General features: G+C 46.3%; 1 protein-coding gene across 7 annotated transcripts in view; it reads left to right on the forward strand.

Annotated features, from left to right (window-relative positions):
- Positions 1 to 19,035, forward strand: part of WIZ (WIZ zinc finger) — a 778,954-nt gene that overhangs the window by 126,339 nt on the left and 633,580 nt on the right. For all 7 annotated transcript variants that reach the window (XM_086960680.1, XM_086960724.1, XM_086960697.1 and 4 more), the window contains exon 2: positions 9,118 to 9,590. In XM_086960680.1, the coding sequence (XP_086816806.1) occupies positions 9,212 to 9,590 (379 nt within the window). In that variant the 5' untranslated portion in view covers positions 9,118 to 9,211. The remainder of the gene's footprint in view (positions 1 to 9,117; positions 9,591 to 19,035) is intronic.

The following is a 19,035-nucleotide window of genomic DNA, read 5'->3' on the forward strand; positions in this document are numbered from 1 at the left end:
TGGTGCACCTTCGGTGACGTCGGCATGCTTCCGGCGGAAGCTACCACCCTTGGGCGCCATCTTCAGATTCTTTTTTCCGCCGTTGGGTCTGGATCGTCGCGTGAAGCTCCAGAAGTTTTGGAGGAAAAAAGGAGAAAATACAACTACTATTCGACGGTAAAGACCGGAAAAGTTGAGGAGAAGAAGACCATCAGAGAGGATACGACGAAGAAAGAGAAGAACTTCGAGATCTTCGACGTCCTTGGAGGAATGCGCATGCAGGGGGCCCCCTGAGCGCAGGGATGTACAAGACTCCGTTTAAATTCCGCAAAAACTGCCACCACAAGTTCGCGCAGAAGGACCAACACCCGGTCTGCAACCTCTGCCTGCCTGTCGACCACGAGAGCAGAGACTGCAACGCCTGCTCCGTCTTCAAGCCGAAGACACTCCGAGTTCAAGAGAAGCAGAGGATAGCTCATCGCACGATGCAGGGCAAGGGCCAGGCCCTGACGCTTTACGAACTGGGCCTCTCCACCGACGACGAGGACAACGTCGCCGAAAGTCCAGAGGACTTCACGGTCGCAGAGACCGATAAGAAAACGCCGGATAAGGTAGGAGAGTCTACGACCCCGAAAACCCCCTCAGGGCCTCGAAAGGCAGAGTCCAAAGCCTCGAAAGGAGCACCGGCGCCGAAAAGTTCGACGGCCGAAACTGCATCCTCTGAAAAAGAGCCCAGCGGATCCTTCGACAAGGACTCCCGGAGGCAGAAGACCGGCGAAAAGCAGAGGTCGTCGAAGCAAGCCCCCGAAAAAGGGTCTTCGACTTCGAAGGAAAAGGAGCTGAAGAAAGCTTCGACGTCGACGACACCGCCGAAAAGAGCAGCCGAAACGCTCGACAACGACCAGGCCGCAAAGATGCTGAGAAAGAAAAGAAGGCTCGAGGCAGAGATGGAAAACATCCTCCAGAGAAAGAAAGACTTCGACGACAAAATGAAAAGTTACAAGATCCCCTCGAGGCCGGCAACGTCCGTCGCGGAGGTGGTACAACAGGAGGAGTTCGACGTCGAAGATCCGCCGAAAACTCCGGAGCTCTCGGAGCACGAAGAGGAAGAGTACCTCTATTATAATGAAGAGGATTACGGGGACCAGCAGTCAAGCTACGGCTCGGGTTCCTCGACGGCCCAGGACCAGGAATGGCAGGACATCGAGGCCGAAAACCCGGAGGAGGCGGTGGAGACATATCCGTCGAGGCCTTCGCCACCGGATGACATTGGGGCATACAACGAGGTTGTGAGGAAGGCAGCAGCAGCTTATGGGGTGAAGCTAGAGGAGGAAAAGCCAAAAGCAGATTTCCTGCTGGAAACATTGCTCCCCACACAGACAAGAAGCCAATTCCTTCCCATCTGAAAAGCATCACAGATCAGGGGAAGGAAGCCTTCAAGGACCCGGCTACATGTAGATCAGTAACGCTGAGGACAGAAAAGAAATACAAATTCTCCTCACAGGACCCAGCTTATATCAAGGGGTCTGTCACAGCTGACTCTATTATCGCTGCAACGGCCAGAAGAAGGGCCAACGTCCCAACAACATCTGGCCCTCCACCTGACAAGGAAAGCAGGAGGATGGACCTAACGGGCAGGAAAATAGAGAGAAACGCCGCAACGCACTGGCGGATGGCGAACTCGAACGCCCTCCTAAACAGACATCAATACCAACATTGGGTTGATATGGGGCAATTGCTCAAGCACCTCCCGGAGCAATACCGTGAGAGGGCATCACAGCTTGTGGAAGAGGGGAAAAGCATTGCTAACTTGTGCCTGAAGACAGCCTTGGATGGGGCTGAAACATCCAGCAGACTGATGGCTATAGGCATCACAGAGAGAAGGCAAGCCTGGCTCAGGATCTCAGGCTTCAAAGCTGAGGTTCAGAACAACATCCTGAACACACCCTTCAATGGTGAAACGCTGTTCGGAGCCCCAGTTGATGAGAAGCTCACACAACTGAAGAAGGACAATGAGACGGCAAGGTCCATGGGGGCCCTGCAATTCAGGGGGATGAGAAGGGGCACTCCTACGCGGAGGCCAAACAGCAGAGGTGGAAGCCAGCGAGGAGATTCTCACCAGACACAACAGAGTGACAACCAAGGTCACCAGGGCCAACAGAGACAAAACTGGAACTACCAGAACAGGGGCCAGTCTTTTCGTTCAAGAGGAAATGGACAAGGACAAAGAAGAGGCGGCGGCGAACAACCCCCCGCTAAGTGACTGCTCACGAGAAAAGGTGCTCAACCACCCAAACCCTCTGGGGGAAGAGCACGGAGAAACAAAGAGGAGAGGGATACACGGACAGGACACAAAAGATCATGTAACTCCTGTAGGAGGCAGGCTAAGATTTTTTCTCCAGGAGTGGAGAAAAATCACCACAGACCAGTGGATACTGAACAGCATGCAGTTCGGATACTGCATAGAGCTGCTAAAGAATCCACCAAACAGAAAGCCAAAGAGAAGAGAACACTCTGGAACAGAACTACAACTGCTCCAAAAGGAAGCTCAAGAACTACTCCTCTAAGAGGCCATCGAAACAGTCCCATTCAAAGAGCGGAACAAAGGAGTGTACTCAAACTACTTCCTGGTACCGAAAGTGGAGGAAAGCCTAAGACCCATCCGAGACTTACGGTTCCTAAACAAATACGTAAAGACCCAAAAATTCAAGATGACGTCCCTGCAAGAAGTCATCCCACAGATAAAGGCCGGGGACTTCTTGTCCACCATAGACCTCAAGGACGCGTACCTGCACATTTCAATGAACAGGCAGCACAAGCACATGCTAAGGTTCGCAGTGAACAACGATCACTACCAGTTTACAACCCTGGCCTTCGGTCTAAAATCCGCACCAAGGGTGTTCACCAAATGCCTCGCGGCGGTAGCCGCGCATCTGCGAAGGGAGGGGATACACGTGTACCCCTACCTAGACGACTGGCTCGTAAAGGCAAGCTCGTACAGGACATGCAAGGATCACGCACAGCAAGTCACGAGAACGCTAACTGGCCTGGGTTTCTCCATACGCTGGGGAAAATGCTCAATGGAACCGGAGCAGGTGAAGATCTTCTTGGTTGCTCAAATCAACACCGTCCAATGCAGTGTCACCCAGCGAAAAGAGGACACTCAGCCTACTGAGGGAGAAACGTCTCTACCTGAAGGGGCGAGCTCTGACAGTGAGGACAGTGAGCAAGATCTTAGGGATGATGGCGTTGTACATACACCTGGTCCCCAATGTACGCCTACAGATGAGACCACTCCAAGAGTGGCTACAACAACAATGGTCACAAGCTACAGGAAGTTGGGAGGATCTAGTGGTTGTGACGCACAGGGTGCAGGAAGAAATATGGTGGTGGACCAAGGAACGGATAACAGTAGGGAAACCTCTAACACCACCGGACCCAACAGTGACCATTACCACAGATGCATCCCATAAGGGGTGGGGCGCACATATGAACAAGCTCAGAGTGAGAGGCCTGTGGAGCCCTACAGATGCGGTCAGGCACATCAATTACCTAGAGCTGAAAACAGTGTTGCTGGCACTCAAGGTGAAGTGGTGTGGCTCACTGGTTAGAGGCGGCAGACCCGTAAGCAGAGGACGGCCCGGGACCAGGGTTCGATTCCTGACGCGGCAGGGTCGTGGACCATGGTCAGCGGGCTTGATAATTCTCGCCTCGGTGCCTACTCCAGTCAGGGACCACACTCGGCAACTCTGGGCATTAGCTTGCCTCATCTTCACAACGGCCCCCCCAGACCGCCGGGGATGCTTGGTCGCACCTTAGAGATACCCATTAGGGACCATCTCTCAGGGTGAGCCAGGACGGGTTCCCCAGCGGTCGAAGCGTGGAGATACTCCTCCGGGAGTCGATTCCTAGCGCTATATAAACCCGCAATTAAGGCCTTCCAGAGACACCTGTACAGCCAGAAGGTGCTGATACAAACCGACAACACCACAACGATGTTTTACATAAACAAACAAGGTGGGAACTCAATCATTTCCCCTGTCGAACTTGGCACAGGAAATCTGGAGGTGGGCAATACCACTCAAGATAGACCTGCTAGCCATACACCTGCCAGGGAAGGACAATGTAGAAGCGGACTGGCTCAGCAGGCAGACTTCAGCATCCCACGAGTGGGAACTCAATATGCAGGAGACAGAGAAACTATTCAGGAGGTGGGGCACTCCGACAATAGACCTGTTTACAACACGCCAGAATGCAAAATGCCAATACTTTGCATCCAGGCAACCAGAATCACAATCACAGGGGAATGCCTTATGGATAAGCTGGGCAAAGACATTTGCCTACGCTTTTCCCCCGATACCGCTGATCCCAAGGGTTCTGAACAAATGCATGACAAGCAACATGACCCTGATCCTGGTGGCACCACAATGGGCCAGGCAGACCTGGTACTCTCAGATAATGGAGATGGTGCACGGGCCTCCCCACAAGTTCCCAAAAAGAAGAGACCTACTGTTAATGGAAAACGGAGAAGTGCTACACCCAGAGCCGGAGAGCCTCAACCTCTCAGCCTGGCTCCTGAGGACTTAGAGTTCGGACATCTAAAACTACCAGAGAGCACCCTGAGAGTGCTGCGAGAGGCAAGAAGGCCCAGCACACGCAAATGCTATGGGGCAAAATGGCAAAGATTCACTCAATGGTGTCGAAAGAAAAAACTACAAAGAAAAATGACAAGGGAATCTACGGTGCTGAGGTACCTCACGCACCTAATAAAGGCAAAATTAAGCTTGTCTTCGCTAAGGGTACACCTGGCAGCGATTGTGGCATACACAAGAGGAGAAACAGGGAGAAGTTTCTTCACATCTCAGGTCGTGAAAAAATTCTTGGAAGGGGCTAAAAGAATAGCGTCACCAAAAAGAATGCCACCACCGGCTTGGAACCTGAAAGTAGTACTGACAGAACTCATGAAAGCACCTTTCGAACCAATGCACAAAGCATCACTGCAAATGCTGACTATGAAAACTGCCTTTCTGGTAGCAATCACATCACTACGGAGAGTGAGCGAACTGCAGGCTCTAACACTACAGGAACCCTACATTCAGATACACAGTGACAGGGTCGTAATGAGAACGGACCCACACTTCATGCCGAAGGTGGTGTCGAGATTTCACATGAATCAAAGTATTCAGATCCCGAGCTTCTTCCAAAACCCCACTACAAGCGCTGAGAGAGCACTCCACACTCTAGACGCAAGAAGGGCAGTGATGCACTACATGGAAAGAACGAAAGGACACAGGAAGACAAAACAGTTCTTCGTATCCTTTGCAAGCAGTTACATGGGTAAACCAGTGACGAAAAACATCATAGCTCGATGGATCGCACAAAGTATTCAGTTCTGCCGCAAGCAAGCGGGCAAGGAGCTAACAGGAGGGGCACAGGCCCACTCAACCAGGAAGAAAGGAGCAACAATTGCCTTTCTGGCCAACACACCAATTCAGGACATATGCCTGGCGGCAACATGCGCTTCAGTGCACACGTTCACTAAGCACTATTGCGTGGATGTTCAAATGAACAAGGAAGCACAAGTAGGACAAAAAGTGCTTCAACATATTTTCAACAACCAATGCTCATCTTCCACACAGCCGCCACAAAAGTAACAGAAACCACTACAAAATCTATGCACAGCATAGTGAATCCAGAAAGATTCACACTGCAAAACGAATAGTTTCTTACCTGTCGGTGTAGTTTTGCAGCTTGAAGATCTTTCTGGAATTCACTAGCGAGCCCACCCGCCTCCGCCAGAAAGATGAGGCTGGAAAAGAAGGTGGAAACACATAGAAAAAGAAAAAGTTGAAGCTTACAAGATACGTGAAAAGAATTACAAAAAAAAAAAAAAAGGATTAACAAACATAGCCATGGATTCAATACAAACACAGAAAAGAAAAAAGAGACAGAAAAAAAGAATCCGAAGATGGCGCCCAAGGGTGGTAGCTTCCGCCGGAAGCATGCCGACGTCATCGAAGGTGCACCAGATGGTGGGACGTCGGAGCCAACCTGGGCTACAAAAAAAAAAAAAAGAGTAAAAAGACTACGATTCCGGACCCAACCACCAGATTGCGGAATATGCACAGCATAGTGAATCCAGAAAGATCTTCAAGCTGCAAAACTACACCGACAGGTAAGAAACTATTCGATCAGCTAGAAGAGCTAGTAAAATGTTGGCATTTCATAGCGAGGAGTACTATTTGGTTTTCCAGAATTCTTCAGTTGTTATAAGAACTCATCCATCATTCCTGCCGAAGATAGTTTTAGATTTTTACTTAAATTACACTAATTCTGTTCTGGACTTTTTTGCTATCACTTTCTCTCCAGCAGATAATATATTTTAAGAGAGCCTTAACGTTTAGATAGGGCTATTCATTCTAGCCTGTCTAGTCATTGGTTTGTTAACGATGGTCCAGTACATTCTGGAGAGCTGCTTCTAAGTTGTATTTCTTGATAGATAGTTGCTCACACTTTATGCCAACAGAAAGCTAATAAGACTCTACAGGGTAGACCTAAAAGCACATTCTACAACTGGGAAAGCCTCTGCTTTATTGAAAAATATTCCAGTCACAGAAATGTGCAACGCAGCAACATGGAGATAATTCATTTGGCAAACATTACTGTCTAGACTGATTACAGACGAAGGGGCTGATTATGATGTCGTTTAGAAACTCTTCCGACCGAATCGGTTTCAGAATCGTTTCCGACCAACTCTGGTTCTGCGAGAACGACCGATTACGATGCTACTGTACGTCGTTTGGTCAAACTCGCATTGACTTCAGTGGGAGCCTGTGTTCCAAACGAGAACACAGGCTTTCATTGGAAAAAAGGGGTGATTGGGGAGAACCATGCACCCTGTGATGGGCACCCCATGGTGCCTGCCACACTATGCATGGTTGGTAAGACGTCCCTTAGGTGCCCCACGGGCCCCAACCTAAGACATATTGGTAAACGGGGGCCTGCTACGGACCCCCGAAGTCAGATTCCGACAGCAGTTTCGTGTCGGGCAGACTAAATCTGAACGGCTGTCCAAATTGGTCATCGTAATCGTTTGTTCGGAAACCGTGTCCATAGAGCTGTACAAATTGGCTCTGAACGAGTAACGAGCTCAGAAACTTGATCTTCTGTTGTGTAACCAAATAACTCTGCTTCACTCTGTAACCAACATTCTGGATTCTCGTTTCACTGGTCTCTGCTCCAACCAAGTACACGTTTTATAGGCAGTCTATAGTCTGTAATAATCGTGTTGGACTTGTGTTTTGTGAAATTCAATGAAACATCCTCATTATTATTGTGTTGCCCCTACACTGTTTAAACAGTTAACTTTGGACTGGTATTATGCTGGTCTCCCTTCTTTACCATTAAGTTTCCAACATCATTTTGTTGGGTCTTTCAAATCAGAATCTGAAGGTAGTTAGGAAATGATTTAATGAGTAACCTCATGAATGCTGCCAAAAGTGCTCCTAGAGCGGTGGGGACAGCTCCTTAAAGAAATCAGCACAAATGAAAAAAATGTGCACCAACACTAATGGAATATTTCTTGCTCTTCTCCCACCAGCCACGCAATGCTTTTTTTTACTTTTAATTAGTACCTGCTTTAAAAAAAATTATCTATTCCACTTTTAAAATCGTCCCTTATTGGATATTTAGTGCTTTACCTGCACCTCAACTTATACATTGGATTTTGTGTAGCCAGCCGGAGTCTCTGATCTTTACTATAGGGATTTCTGTGTTAACTTGCTAGGTTTATGATTGAATACCGATTTATTTGCAGGTTGTTTTTTCCCAAACTGCAGACCACCATCCTGGTGACTGGTGCGGTTTTTCACTGCACTATGGCATCATGTTTTCCTGTTGAAGGGTAAAAACATCATTGACATTTTAAGGGCATCTTGCTTCAAGTTTAAGAGATTCTACCACAGGGTACCAGAGAGACCCCTGACCCTCTGGAGTTAAAATTGTGTGGTGGCTTGAACTAATATGTATGGATAGGCTCTGTGCTCTCCCTATGCTGCTTATGCTCCAAAATGTTGGTCCATTTGTACCTTCTGAGGGTATATTGACATTGTTTTGCATTGCTGCGCTTTACCCCTGTTATGCAGTACTCCTGTGCCTTGGGGCATAGCCCTTTCTACATGAAACTATAAAATTAATAATATACTCTTCTCTAGAGGATTCTCCTTTAAATCTGCCCCATGGCCTAATAGTGGTGACAGTTTAGTAGGATTTTTCAAAGGTGGTGGAGTGGACCTTCTTGTGTTGACTTTGATTAAGATATATATTTATTGTCATCTGTACAACTTGTTTTTCAAAGATTGGTAAAACAGTTTGCAGCATATTGTACCAGGCTTTAAACATGCACACAGGGCACATCTCCTGAGGGTCCTGAAAGGGGTTGACTGTTTGTTTTCCCGTTTTATATATTCTTTAACTCTTCTCTAAGGAAATGTTAAAAAAGAGTCCAACTCCCGTACATTGAATCTTGACCAGTATGTCTTCTGATCCATTATATGCAAGCTCTTCTGTGTCCGCATACATGGTATTGTCTGTATTCTCAGCTTCTAAGGTCCTGTAGCTCAGGACTAAAGGTTGCTGCAGTTGTAACAATCTACAGAAGACCTGTATTCATATGGCTAAACTGAGGCTTTATTGAAGGAGCCATGCAGACAAGTTGAGTTTGCCTTGACTGTGCTTGTCCGTTTGCCTTGGGCTGTGTGGCAGTATAAATCTACAACTCATTCACCGTCTCCAATCCCATCTTCACTACCTCATACTCTGCTCCTGGCTAAATTCCACCCATTTCCTAATAGATCACCCTGCCATCTTAGTCTCTTCTTTTCCATTGGCTAGACACCATTGTCGTCTAAGCCAAACTCCCTGCTTTCCCATGCGCCACCCATGTCTTTTATTCCCAGGGCTCACCACATGCCCCTTCTTCCTCAACTACCTCCTTTAGCACAGCACGTAATTCACATGAAACACCGCACACTTTGTCCCAGGATGCCCAGCTCTTCCTTTCTAGGTGGCACTCATTACGCTAAGTTCCTTACTTCATGGATGCAACATTTTAATTGTATCTTTCTGTTTGTATTTTAGATCTCTGGTGCTAGTTGTCTCTGACAGCCATGACAGCCTGAGGTTCTGAGCTCGCAGCGGCGGGAAGGTTTTGGGGAAAACAATCAGTAATACGATGGAGAGACTATCCCCTCCTCCTTACCCTGGCGAGCAGTTTTCAGAGCATGGAGCAACGCATATGCTGGTAACACTGGATCAGGATGATGATGATCATCAGCGGTTAAATGACTGCTCCCCGATAGGGGAGGACAGGGCCTTCTACGACCAGAATGCAAACATGTCCATGGGTGATGTGGATATGTCTGGGATCTCTAGTGAGGGCGACATTGAGCGGCAAGCTTTGTTCTTTCATCCTTTCGAACGTGAACGGATGATTAAGGAAGTGGGAGGAGTTCCCCGCGGGGCTTTTCTGGGGAGGTTTCCAGATGGCTCAGGCATGTTTACCAGTCTACCCCGCCCAGAGCTTCACCTTGATTTTGAAGACCATGTTAGAGGTAAGTTGTATGTACAGGAAACACATGGTGGCTCATTGTATTCTATGTAAGTTGTTTAAGCAGCTGTAATGACCTGTAAAGGTTCAACATTATGTATATCTGTTTTACCTTTCATCAATTTAATAGCTTTCTCGTACTGTCTCCTTTATTAAATGATGCCTTCAATGGCAATGTGGTAAATAGCAGCCTAGTTGATAATCTGTGGATTGAGTCATATGATGTTGTGCTTGGCCTGAGATGATAACACTTAAAGTTTTGTGGGAAAAATTACTTCAACTGTTTTGTCTAAAATCACATATGTAGGCATAGTAACAAATGTCTTGACAAAAGTGCCAAAAATGTTCTTAGTGGCTTGTTGTAGTATATCGTAAATTGTGACATGTCTAGTAACTAAGGGCTGTGATGTATATGCAAACTGTCCACAACACTGAATGTTGTAAAGGGCATTGATAATTGCCTGTGATGGTTTGCAAGAAATAATGTGCTGTATCTGTCACTATTGAGCCACATTTAGGTGGAATTGGGTACATGTGTTCAACTAGTGCTAAGGCATGTTCTTCAAGGTTTGTTTGTGCACCAAAACTCCACCATATTATTCAGCTCTACATCTTTGTACACAAGGACAAGCAATACATAGAGGGGTCATGTAGATGCTATTGCAGTAAATGCCACATTGGTTGTGAAGTTTACAAGCTGTCAGACGCTCTTTACTAAGAATATTTTGGTGTGGCTAAAGCCCACGTCAGTCTACGTAGACTTGCAAATAGTGTTGGCTTATTTTATGTGACTGCCACCTACCTCTCACTTCATCTAACTCTCTTCAACCCTATCCTTAAGATTCATATATTGATCAGTGTCCTGTATATCCTTCTCATGTGGATTCTTAATTGCAACTCCTTCCATCCCCAACTTCCCATTTTCTCCCTAGAGTTTTAAGAACCACTTCTGTGCTACCAAACCAACCCTTTTCCCCTTCCCCGCAGTCTCTCTGTGCGCTTCAGAGCCCACTGGTGGTGATCTCTCTATCATTGCATGTATTGTCCTGCTGGCACGACCTACCTGTCGCTCTCCATCAACCTTCTCAAAGAACTCTAAAGTATCTGAATGATGTCAGTGTGGCTGTACATAAACACCAAAATGCATTCATTTTATTCTTTCATCTGAGGGACTGAGAGTGTGATTGTTAGTACGGTGTCGTTTCCAGGCATTTCTATATCCATTTGCTATAGACACCTGTGAGGCATAATTAGTGTTTAGAGAGTGCTTCTGGCACTAAACCATGTTGAAGTACTTTTGATTAAAATGTTGGCAATAGGACCGGAGATGTTCTAGGAGGGGTTTGAAGGGACCCTTTGGAAGTGAAGCCTCAAAAGATTGGGAAAACGAATGCCTAAGGAAAACGGGGAAACAGTCTTGAAGGTTCTTCTGTTTCTCGTTTATAGACAGTAGTATGAATGTTTCGGTCGGTGGTTGTTTGAAGGTGTTCTCCATTTGGAAGCTGAAATCTATCTATCTATCTATCTATCTATCTATCTATCTATCTTTTCTGTTTTAGAACGAAACGCCTTAGGGCATTAGAATCAAAATACATTATTGAGTTACAAACAAAATTCCCCAAGGGTCTCAATAATGAAGAGGAGTGAGTTATAGGTACACGTTCCGTAAGAATGAGATTAAATGTAACTAAGCAGGCTGTAATAAAATTATTAGATTGAAGATTGTCAATGAATTCTGACTATTAGATGATTGATTGAAGATACAAGTTTCCTCATTGAGATAATGAGATTGAAGGGTTTGCCCATTAAGGGCATTATTGATTTTTTTATGTTTTGAATCATGGTACTAATTCATAGTGAGTTAAACATGGGCAATCAATGAATAGAAGATACAATTAAATTTATCTAGAAGCGTTTGCCTATTCAGGGAGGTATCTGTTAATAGTGCCTGTTACTGAGCGCTTGATAGAATATTGTTTGTGATTTGCATTCAATAATTAATTTGATTTAAAAAGAATGTGGAAATAATGATGATTTGTTCATTATTAGGACCCTTCTCCCAAAAATGTACATTATAATCATGTTATAACACACCATTGTAAGATTGCTGACAAATGCAACCAACCATTGCAACTCAAATGGAACCTTATTTATTTATTTATTTATTTTCAACATTTGTAAAGCGCACTGTTACCAAACGGTGTCCTGGCGCTGGTTTACCACTCCAAAGACTATCCGCATAGCTTATTGCCTAAATAACCATGTTTTCAAGACCTTCCACAAGGACATAAAGTCTGGTATCTGTCTGAGGTCCGCTGACAAGGCGTTCCAGGCCTTTGCTGCTCCCAAGGAGAAGCTTCTGCCTCCCCATCGGGCTTTCTTGATTCTTGGGATCACTATCAGCCCCTGGTCGATTGATCTCAGTGATCTTGCAGGTATGTACCACTGAAAGTACTGGGTCATACACTGCGGTCCCAGCCCTTTAAGTGCCTTGAAGACTAAACATAATGCTTTGAATGCATTCCGCTTGCGCACAGGCAGCCAGTGTAATTTCACCAGCTCATGGGCGACCGATGCAAATTTGGGAATGCCCGTGATCAGGCGAGCTGCTGCGTTTTGCAGAATTTGTAACTTATTTAGAAGCCCCTGTTGAGCATTGAGCAGTAGGCCGTTACAGTAATCCAGTCTGGACAGGATCAATCCAGACACTACTGTTTTTCTATGCTCATCTGGCAGAAAGGGCAGGATCTTGCGTAGAGTCTTAAGAACAAAGAGGGTGGTTGAGGAAAGCGCATTTACTTGAGGCCTAAAGGACAGTTTATCGTCCATCAGAATCCCAAGGTTCTTGACCTTGGCAACAGGTGAGGGAGGGATGCGCAATTCTTCCGGCCACCATCTTGGGGACCAGAGATTCTCTCTTGCCCTGAAGAGGAGATTGTTCTATTGTTTGGAGGCCCACTTCCTTTCTTTGTGTTTACACTTAATTTTGTTTCAAAACTTGCATGTTTGATAAGCCACACCGACATTAAAAAAAGGCGTTAAGCCAAAACATGTCTGTTCGGTGTTGTGGTCGTGTTGCACATAAAGATTGTATTGATGGAGTATTCCTAGTGTACGCATCAATCTGTGATCGGGACAAGATCATTGTCATGGTATATATATATATATATATATATATATATATATATATATATATATATATATATATATATATATATATATATATTATCTCATCAGTTCTGAGGGTGGTTTTCAGAGTACGCTAGATGTACCTATTACGTCTTGGTGCCTAAATAAAGAAACCAACAGAAATGTGCAAATTGTGAAGGTAAATACTGTAACATTGCAGCACCTTCACATGCTGTTAGCATGTATCTCAAACAAAAGTAAAACTTTTGAGATCAATCAATTCTGGTCTTCTGTATAAAATATTGGGAGGCAGCCCTTCCTGTATTGGCTTATGTAAATATTTTTGCAGGTTTACTTAGTGCAGAACGAGGCCTGTAGACTTAGGAGCGCTATAAAATAAAAATAATAATCATGAAAAGTATGGAAATGGGTAGTACAGGATATCTGTGATAAATATCAAGTAGAAGTAAGTGTTGAATCTGTCCCCCTACTACAGTATCTCTTTATTGGGTGTTGTTACATCGAGGCGGGCAATAATACAGAAAAAGTGAGTTAGCATAGGTATGCGCACATGACATATAAGCGCTTGTCAAACATTTCTTAGGATATGTAAACTGCTGTACAGTCATGCTACGTATTTGCTAGCAGCCGGTGCAGAACAGGCCATATCCAATATAATCGGCATAAATCATGCTGAGAACCGTTGAGAGAAACAAATTAATCAGAAAAAGAGAATGAGAGGCCACCCATTCTCCACTATGTATGAACTTAACCATAAACTTTAGAATTTAGTTTATAGTCTTGACCACCTGGTGGCTAAATGCACTGCCTTACTGTGGCCCAGTATATTGATCAGTCGCAAGTCCTTTGCACTTTGTGGGGTCTTGTTGTGTCTTGTATGTGAAGCTTGCCTCCTATGTGGGCGCCTATCTCGGGCCTTCGTGCACCCAGTGGGATCTCTAGGCATGGCAGTGTCTGCTCCCTACATATGATGGTGTTATCCATGCGTGGGCGGGTATTCCACTGTGTTGCAACTCTGTACCTGGCATCCCGCTAAGCAGGAGTGCTCATGTGCATGCGTCAAGAGTTGGATTTGTCAACTATTTTAGATGCTAGTGCAATTAAATAAGTGTCTTCCCATATGTTGTATGGCGGCCCCCACCCTGTGCGTGCAATTTGACCCAAGCGTTGCTCTCTGCTGTCGCCTATTTACAGAGATTCTGCAGCCATTATCGAATCGTAGTTGCGGCTGGTGACTTCCACACCATCGTGATCTGCTTCTTCACAAAGCTATAAGCCAAGAATACAAATTGTGCTACATATTTAGTTTTCCCTGTGCTTGGTACTAGCCCCATCAAGCACTGTGCTGGGTGCCTCACAAGTGGCCTACCTGCACGTTCAGCCACGGCTGCCAACATAGCCTCCCAGAAGTAGGCAGTCTCCGGGTAGGCCCGCTTCCTGGGAATCTCGGAGAGTGCGTTTTGGCACTGCTTCAGGGAACATGTGACTGATTTGGGCCGGGGGTAGATCTACTTGGTGCACATAGTTAAAGTGTGTGTGCTTTGGTCTTTGGTTTCTAGACACTGTCTTGACCTTCTCTAGCGTGGATTCCCACTGCTTGTCTCTCTGTTCACGCCCTATTTTTGTGTTCCACTTATTTTGTGTGGCAGACTACCCATTAAGTCTGTTTTGCAGCAGCGTGTTGTACAATTGGTTGCCTGCTTTTTTGCCTCCATTCCATGACCTAGTAAATGTTGTAGAGTATATGAGTGTTGAGGTTCAGCTTAATCCCATTTCCATGTTAGCGCAATTCCATGCGTCAGTGCATTGCACTTCAGGATGTGGCCTGGGCCCACGACGTAGGTATTAACCACCTCCTGAAACGTGAGCAAGATATTGTTTGTACATGTCCCCCAGAGTGGTCTATCCACAATCCTAACAGTGCTGTGTGTTGTGATGGAGAATATGGTGTGGTAGGTGTCCCCCAAGAGCATGTACTTGTGCCAACTTTGTTTCAGCACTGTTGCCATCATATTCATTGAGGCGTCCCTGACACGCGGTCTCATCAGCCACTCCAATAGTTTGTGACCTTGTAACCCATGTGGTATGACTGTCTTCTAATGATTGAGGCAGTCTACCAGCTACCTCATGGGTCACTGCATGTGGGCCGCTGTGTAGTATAACTAATAGCTCAGTGCCCACAACCCATCCTTGTCCAGTGGGTTATGCAACGTATGCATGCCACTCGCTTCCTGACGGTTCCCAGATAAGATCCGCCAGCACACCGTTTTTCCTTAAAGAATGTCTCGGGTAGTAGCAATGGTAAGGCTGAAATGTTGTATAGCACCCTTGGCAGCTTCAGCACTTTCGCAATAGCCACTCTACCAGGCCATGCTGCATGCATCTAAAGCAGTGCCAACACCACCAGGGAACTTTTCAATATCATTAAGGAATTCTCCAACCCAGCTGCCATTGAAGAAAACATCACACCCTCTCAGGAGCTGTGCGACAACCTCGCCCACTTCTTCCACGACAAGATCGCATTCATATACAGAAACCATGAACCCAACGAGAGGTACACCACCACCATAACCGGCATTATCCACACACTTACCCCCTGGAACATCCTCTCCACCCAGGACACCATTTACACCATGAAATCCATCCTCTCAGGAGCTCCCACAGACCCATGCTTGCACCACATCTATAACCTCAAAAATCAAAGGATCGGCCAGGATATCACCACCCTAATCAACACCTCTATCACCACTGCAACATTTCAAGACGCCTCGAAACACACCAAAGTCAGACCACTACTTAAAAACCCTCTGCTAACCCAAGTGAACTCAAAAGCTACCGGCCGATCTGCCTGCTCCCATTCCCAGTGAAGGTACTGGAAAAGATCATCAACAATCAAGTCATGACTAATCTGGAGCAGAACCAGCTACTCCACGCCTCCCAATCACAGGACTGAAACCGCACTGATTGCAGTCGCCAACAACATTCAAACCCTCCTTGACCAAGGAAAAACAGCAGCTTTGATCCTCCTTGACCTCTAGGCAGCCTTCAACACCGTATCCCACTATTCGCTGACCAAAAGACTCCACCACATCGGCATCCAAGGGGAGGTGCTCAGATGGATCACCTCCTTCCCCACCCGGAGAACACAGAGGATCCACCTCCCACTGTTCACTTCTGAACCCAAGGAGATCACCTGAGTTGCCCCCAGGCACATCTCCTAACATCATACTCTTCAATGCATTTATGACCCCTCTGGCCAGCATTGTTAGACCCCACGGTCTTCCTATACAGACGACACCCAGCTCATCCTCTTACTCACCAACGATCCCACCACCATCAGAACCAACTTCCACAGAGGCATGACAAAATTTGCAACTGGATGAAGAACATCTACCTGAAGTTGAAAACAGACAAGACGGAAGTTCTGATCTTTGGCAACAGTAGCAGTACGTGAAATGACTCTTGGTGGACGACAGACACAGGAACCGCACCCACTCCCTCGGACCACACCAGACACCTTAAAATCATCATTCACAACAAGCACGCCATGAAATCACAGATCATCGCAGTCTCTTCCGCCTTCGCTACTCTACGCCTGCTACGTGAGATATTCAAGTGGTTACCCCAACACACGAGACACAACGTGACACAGGCCCTCATCAGTCGAATGGACTACGGCAACGCCCTCTACTTAGGAATTGCCACAAACCTCCTGCAGATACTTTAGACAATACTGAACGCTACAGTCAGACGACTCCTCAGCCGTCCCAGACAAACCCACATCACCTCTGGCAACTCCACTGACTCCCCGTACAGAACAGATGCTTATTCAGGCTGCTGACCCACGCACGGAAGGCTCTACACAACCAAAGACCCACCTAAATTAATCATTGCTTGAACTTCCATCAACTGTCGAAGACTACGGTCTGCATCCCTTTCACTTACCCATACTCCCTGCATCTTCTGAAGCAGAAGTGGAGGATGCCCCTTCTCCCACATCTCAGAAAAGATCTGGATCATCCTCCCCACCTCCGGACCATCACGTCACTTCCGGACTTCAGAATGGCTCTCAAGACCTGGCTGTTCGAATACGCCTCTGGGACATGCAAGCATCTGGATACTTTATTGGGTGATTAGCCACACTTTATAAATACCAATTTATTGACTGATTGACCCATTGGGGAGAAAGTTTTCCAAAATTGTAGCGACTGCCTGTTGCTGGTCACCACTTTAATCAGGTTCCCCAGAATTAGGGCATCAACAGTGTCGTATAAGTGGATTCCCAAATATTTTAACATATCGTATCTCCAATCTATGCCACTATCGACCACTCCTGCTTGTTCAGTATCGGCCAGCTTCCTTAGTGGAAACAAGCATGCCTTGGATGAGTTAATTAGAAGACCCAAAGCTCCTCTACAGTCCTCATGAGTGGTACAGACTGTTGCGAGTCGCGCAGATAAAGGAGTCCATCATCTGCATACAGGGAGATGGTGTGCCAAGAATCACTATTCAAAATTCCCCAGTCCAGGCCTCTGCTCCTGAACAGGCCTGCATGAACTCCATGACCAATGCAAATATCGGGGGAGATAGTGGGCGGGCACCCCTGCCTTGTGCCCTGGCCTGTAGAAATGAGTTGGAGATTTCCTTACCCGTATGGACCCGGGCGGTGGGCTCTGTGTACAGGAGTCTAATCCACTGTCTGATCTCATGGACATGGTGTTGTTGCACAAGAGTAGTTCTATACTAGTGTGCAGCTGATGTACTGGGAAGTAGTATGAGAATTATGAAGTGTCAGGGTGCGTTCTGCGTAATATGTAGAGTCCATAAAGTGAAATGGCGCGAGGCCATCTGGGTTCCATTCCCTTCATTGGGATGTTTATCTGTCTGATCTGATGTCCTGCACACAGTTCAAGTCTCCTACCCATGTACTCAGGGCTGTCAGGTTCTGTACCATTGTTGGAGGAAGTCTAACCAGAAATTTTTGATAAGTACTATTGCGGGAGTAAGTTGCTAACAGTGACAGGTGCTCCCCATCTATGTACCTTCTACTGCACATAGCACCCTTTTTTTCTACGACTTAGCGGGGTATTACTAATGGGACCGTAGGGGAAATCCATATTAACAACGCCAGGGCATACGCTGAATATGTAGTGGACACTATCTGGCCTTGCCACACCATAAAAACTTTCTGTAGTTCTGTTAGTGTTAAATGTGCTTCCTGCAAATATGCAACTTGCATCCCCCAGTGCTTTAGGTATGTGTGAATCTTGTGATGTTTTATGTTTGAAGCCATTTCCCGCACGCTCCCTGTCAGAATTGTGTATATTTAGGGGATGTTTCTTCAAATTAAGTAACTATGGTCTTAGGGATCCCCCTACTCCCTCAATCTTTGTATGAGGTGGACTGCCACAAGATCGTAGTGGTCAGCCAGTGACTGTATTGGCAGTGGCACAAGACATATCCACATAAACCAAGAGAACCATAAAACTCCCACCCTCAGGTTGGAGCTACAACAGTTGCCTGTTCATATTACAATCCAACAAACTGGTGTACTAAACTGTTCTATCTAGGCCTCAGTGGTAGATCAAGTGTCAGCGGCCTAGAGTAACGATTCTACACGAAAGGACTGGCCCAAGGCGGTACTTCAGTGGCTGCCCCACCCTGCACAGGTTAAGCAGCCTGTACTAGCCCCTCTGTTCCCTCAACACCCATCCGGTCTCTCCCGGAAAAAAAACCAGTGTAACACCAACAACTGATGCAACACTTAAAGGATATATAATAGTGTTTCATTCATATGATCTGATCGGATGACATTAGCATAATGTTCAGCCTGGCCCTCAAATACTTCTTGAGGTCCTCATCTATAAGTTCAGCCACTCGCCTTGGGAAGGTTTCGGTGGGAGGCATACTGTGATGCCTCTTAGTTGCAGTGCAATTCAATCTCTACCACCACAATAGCTCTCTTTGGCTGCCTGTTCCTTCAAGGGCCTAAACACCCCCCTCCCCGGCCCTGTGAGATCAGAACATCATCTTCTGGTGTTTCCAGCCTTCCCACAGTCGGGAACAGTGGGTGACATTACTCCTTACGAATACTCCAGCCCTTCGCTCATTTCCTAGGGAAAGTGAAAAGGTAGACTTTCCCCAGAGTCTATCTTCCTAAGTTTAGCCGGGAACAAGAGGGAATATTTGAAGCCCAGTTGGCTTTTGACCTCCAAGAAGGAGCTTCAGCATCTCTGAATGTCCAAAGTGTAATCAGGGGATATGTTTACCTTACTGTTTTTCATATGCCATGGGTCTTT

The sequence above is a fragment of the Lissotriton vulgaris genome, chromosome 1_1, assembly GCF_964263255.1.
Source record: "Lissotriton vulgaris chromosome 1_1, aLisVul1.2, whole genome shotgun sequence".
NCBI lineage: Eukaryota > Metazoa > Chordata > Amphibia > Caudata > Salamandridae > Lissotriton > Lissotriton vulgaris.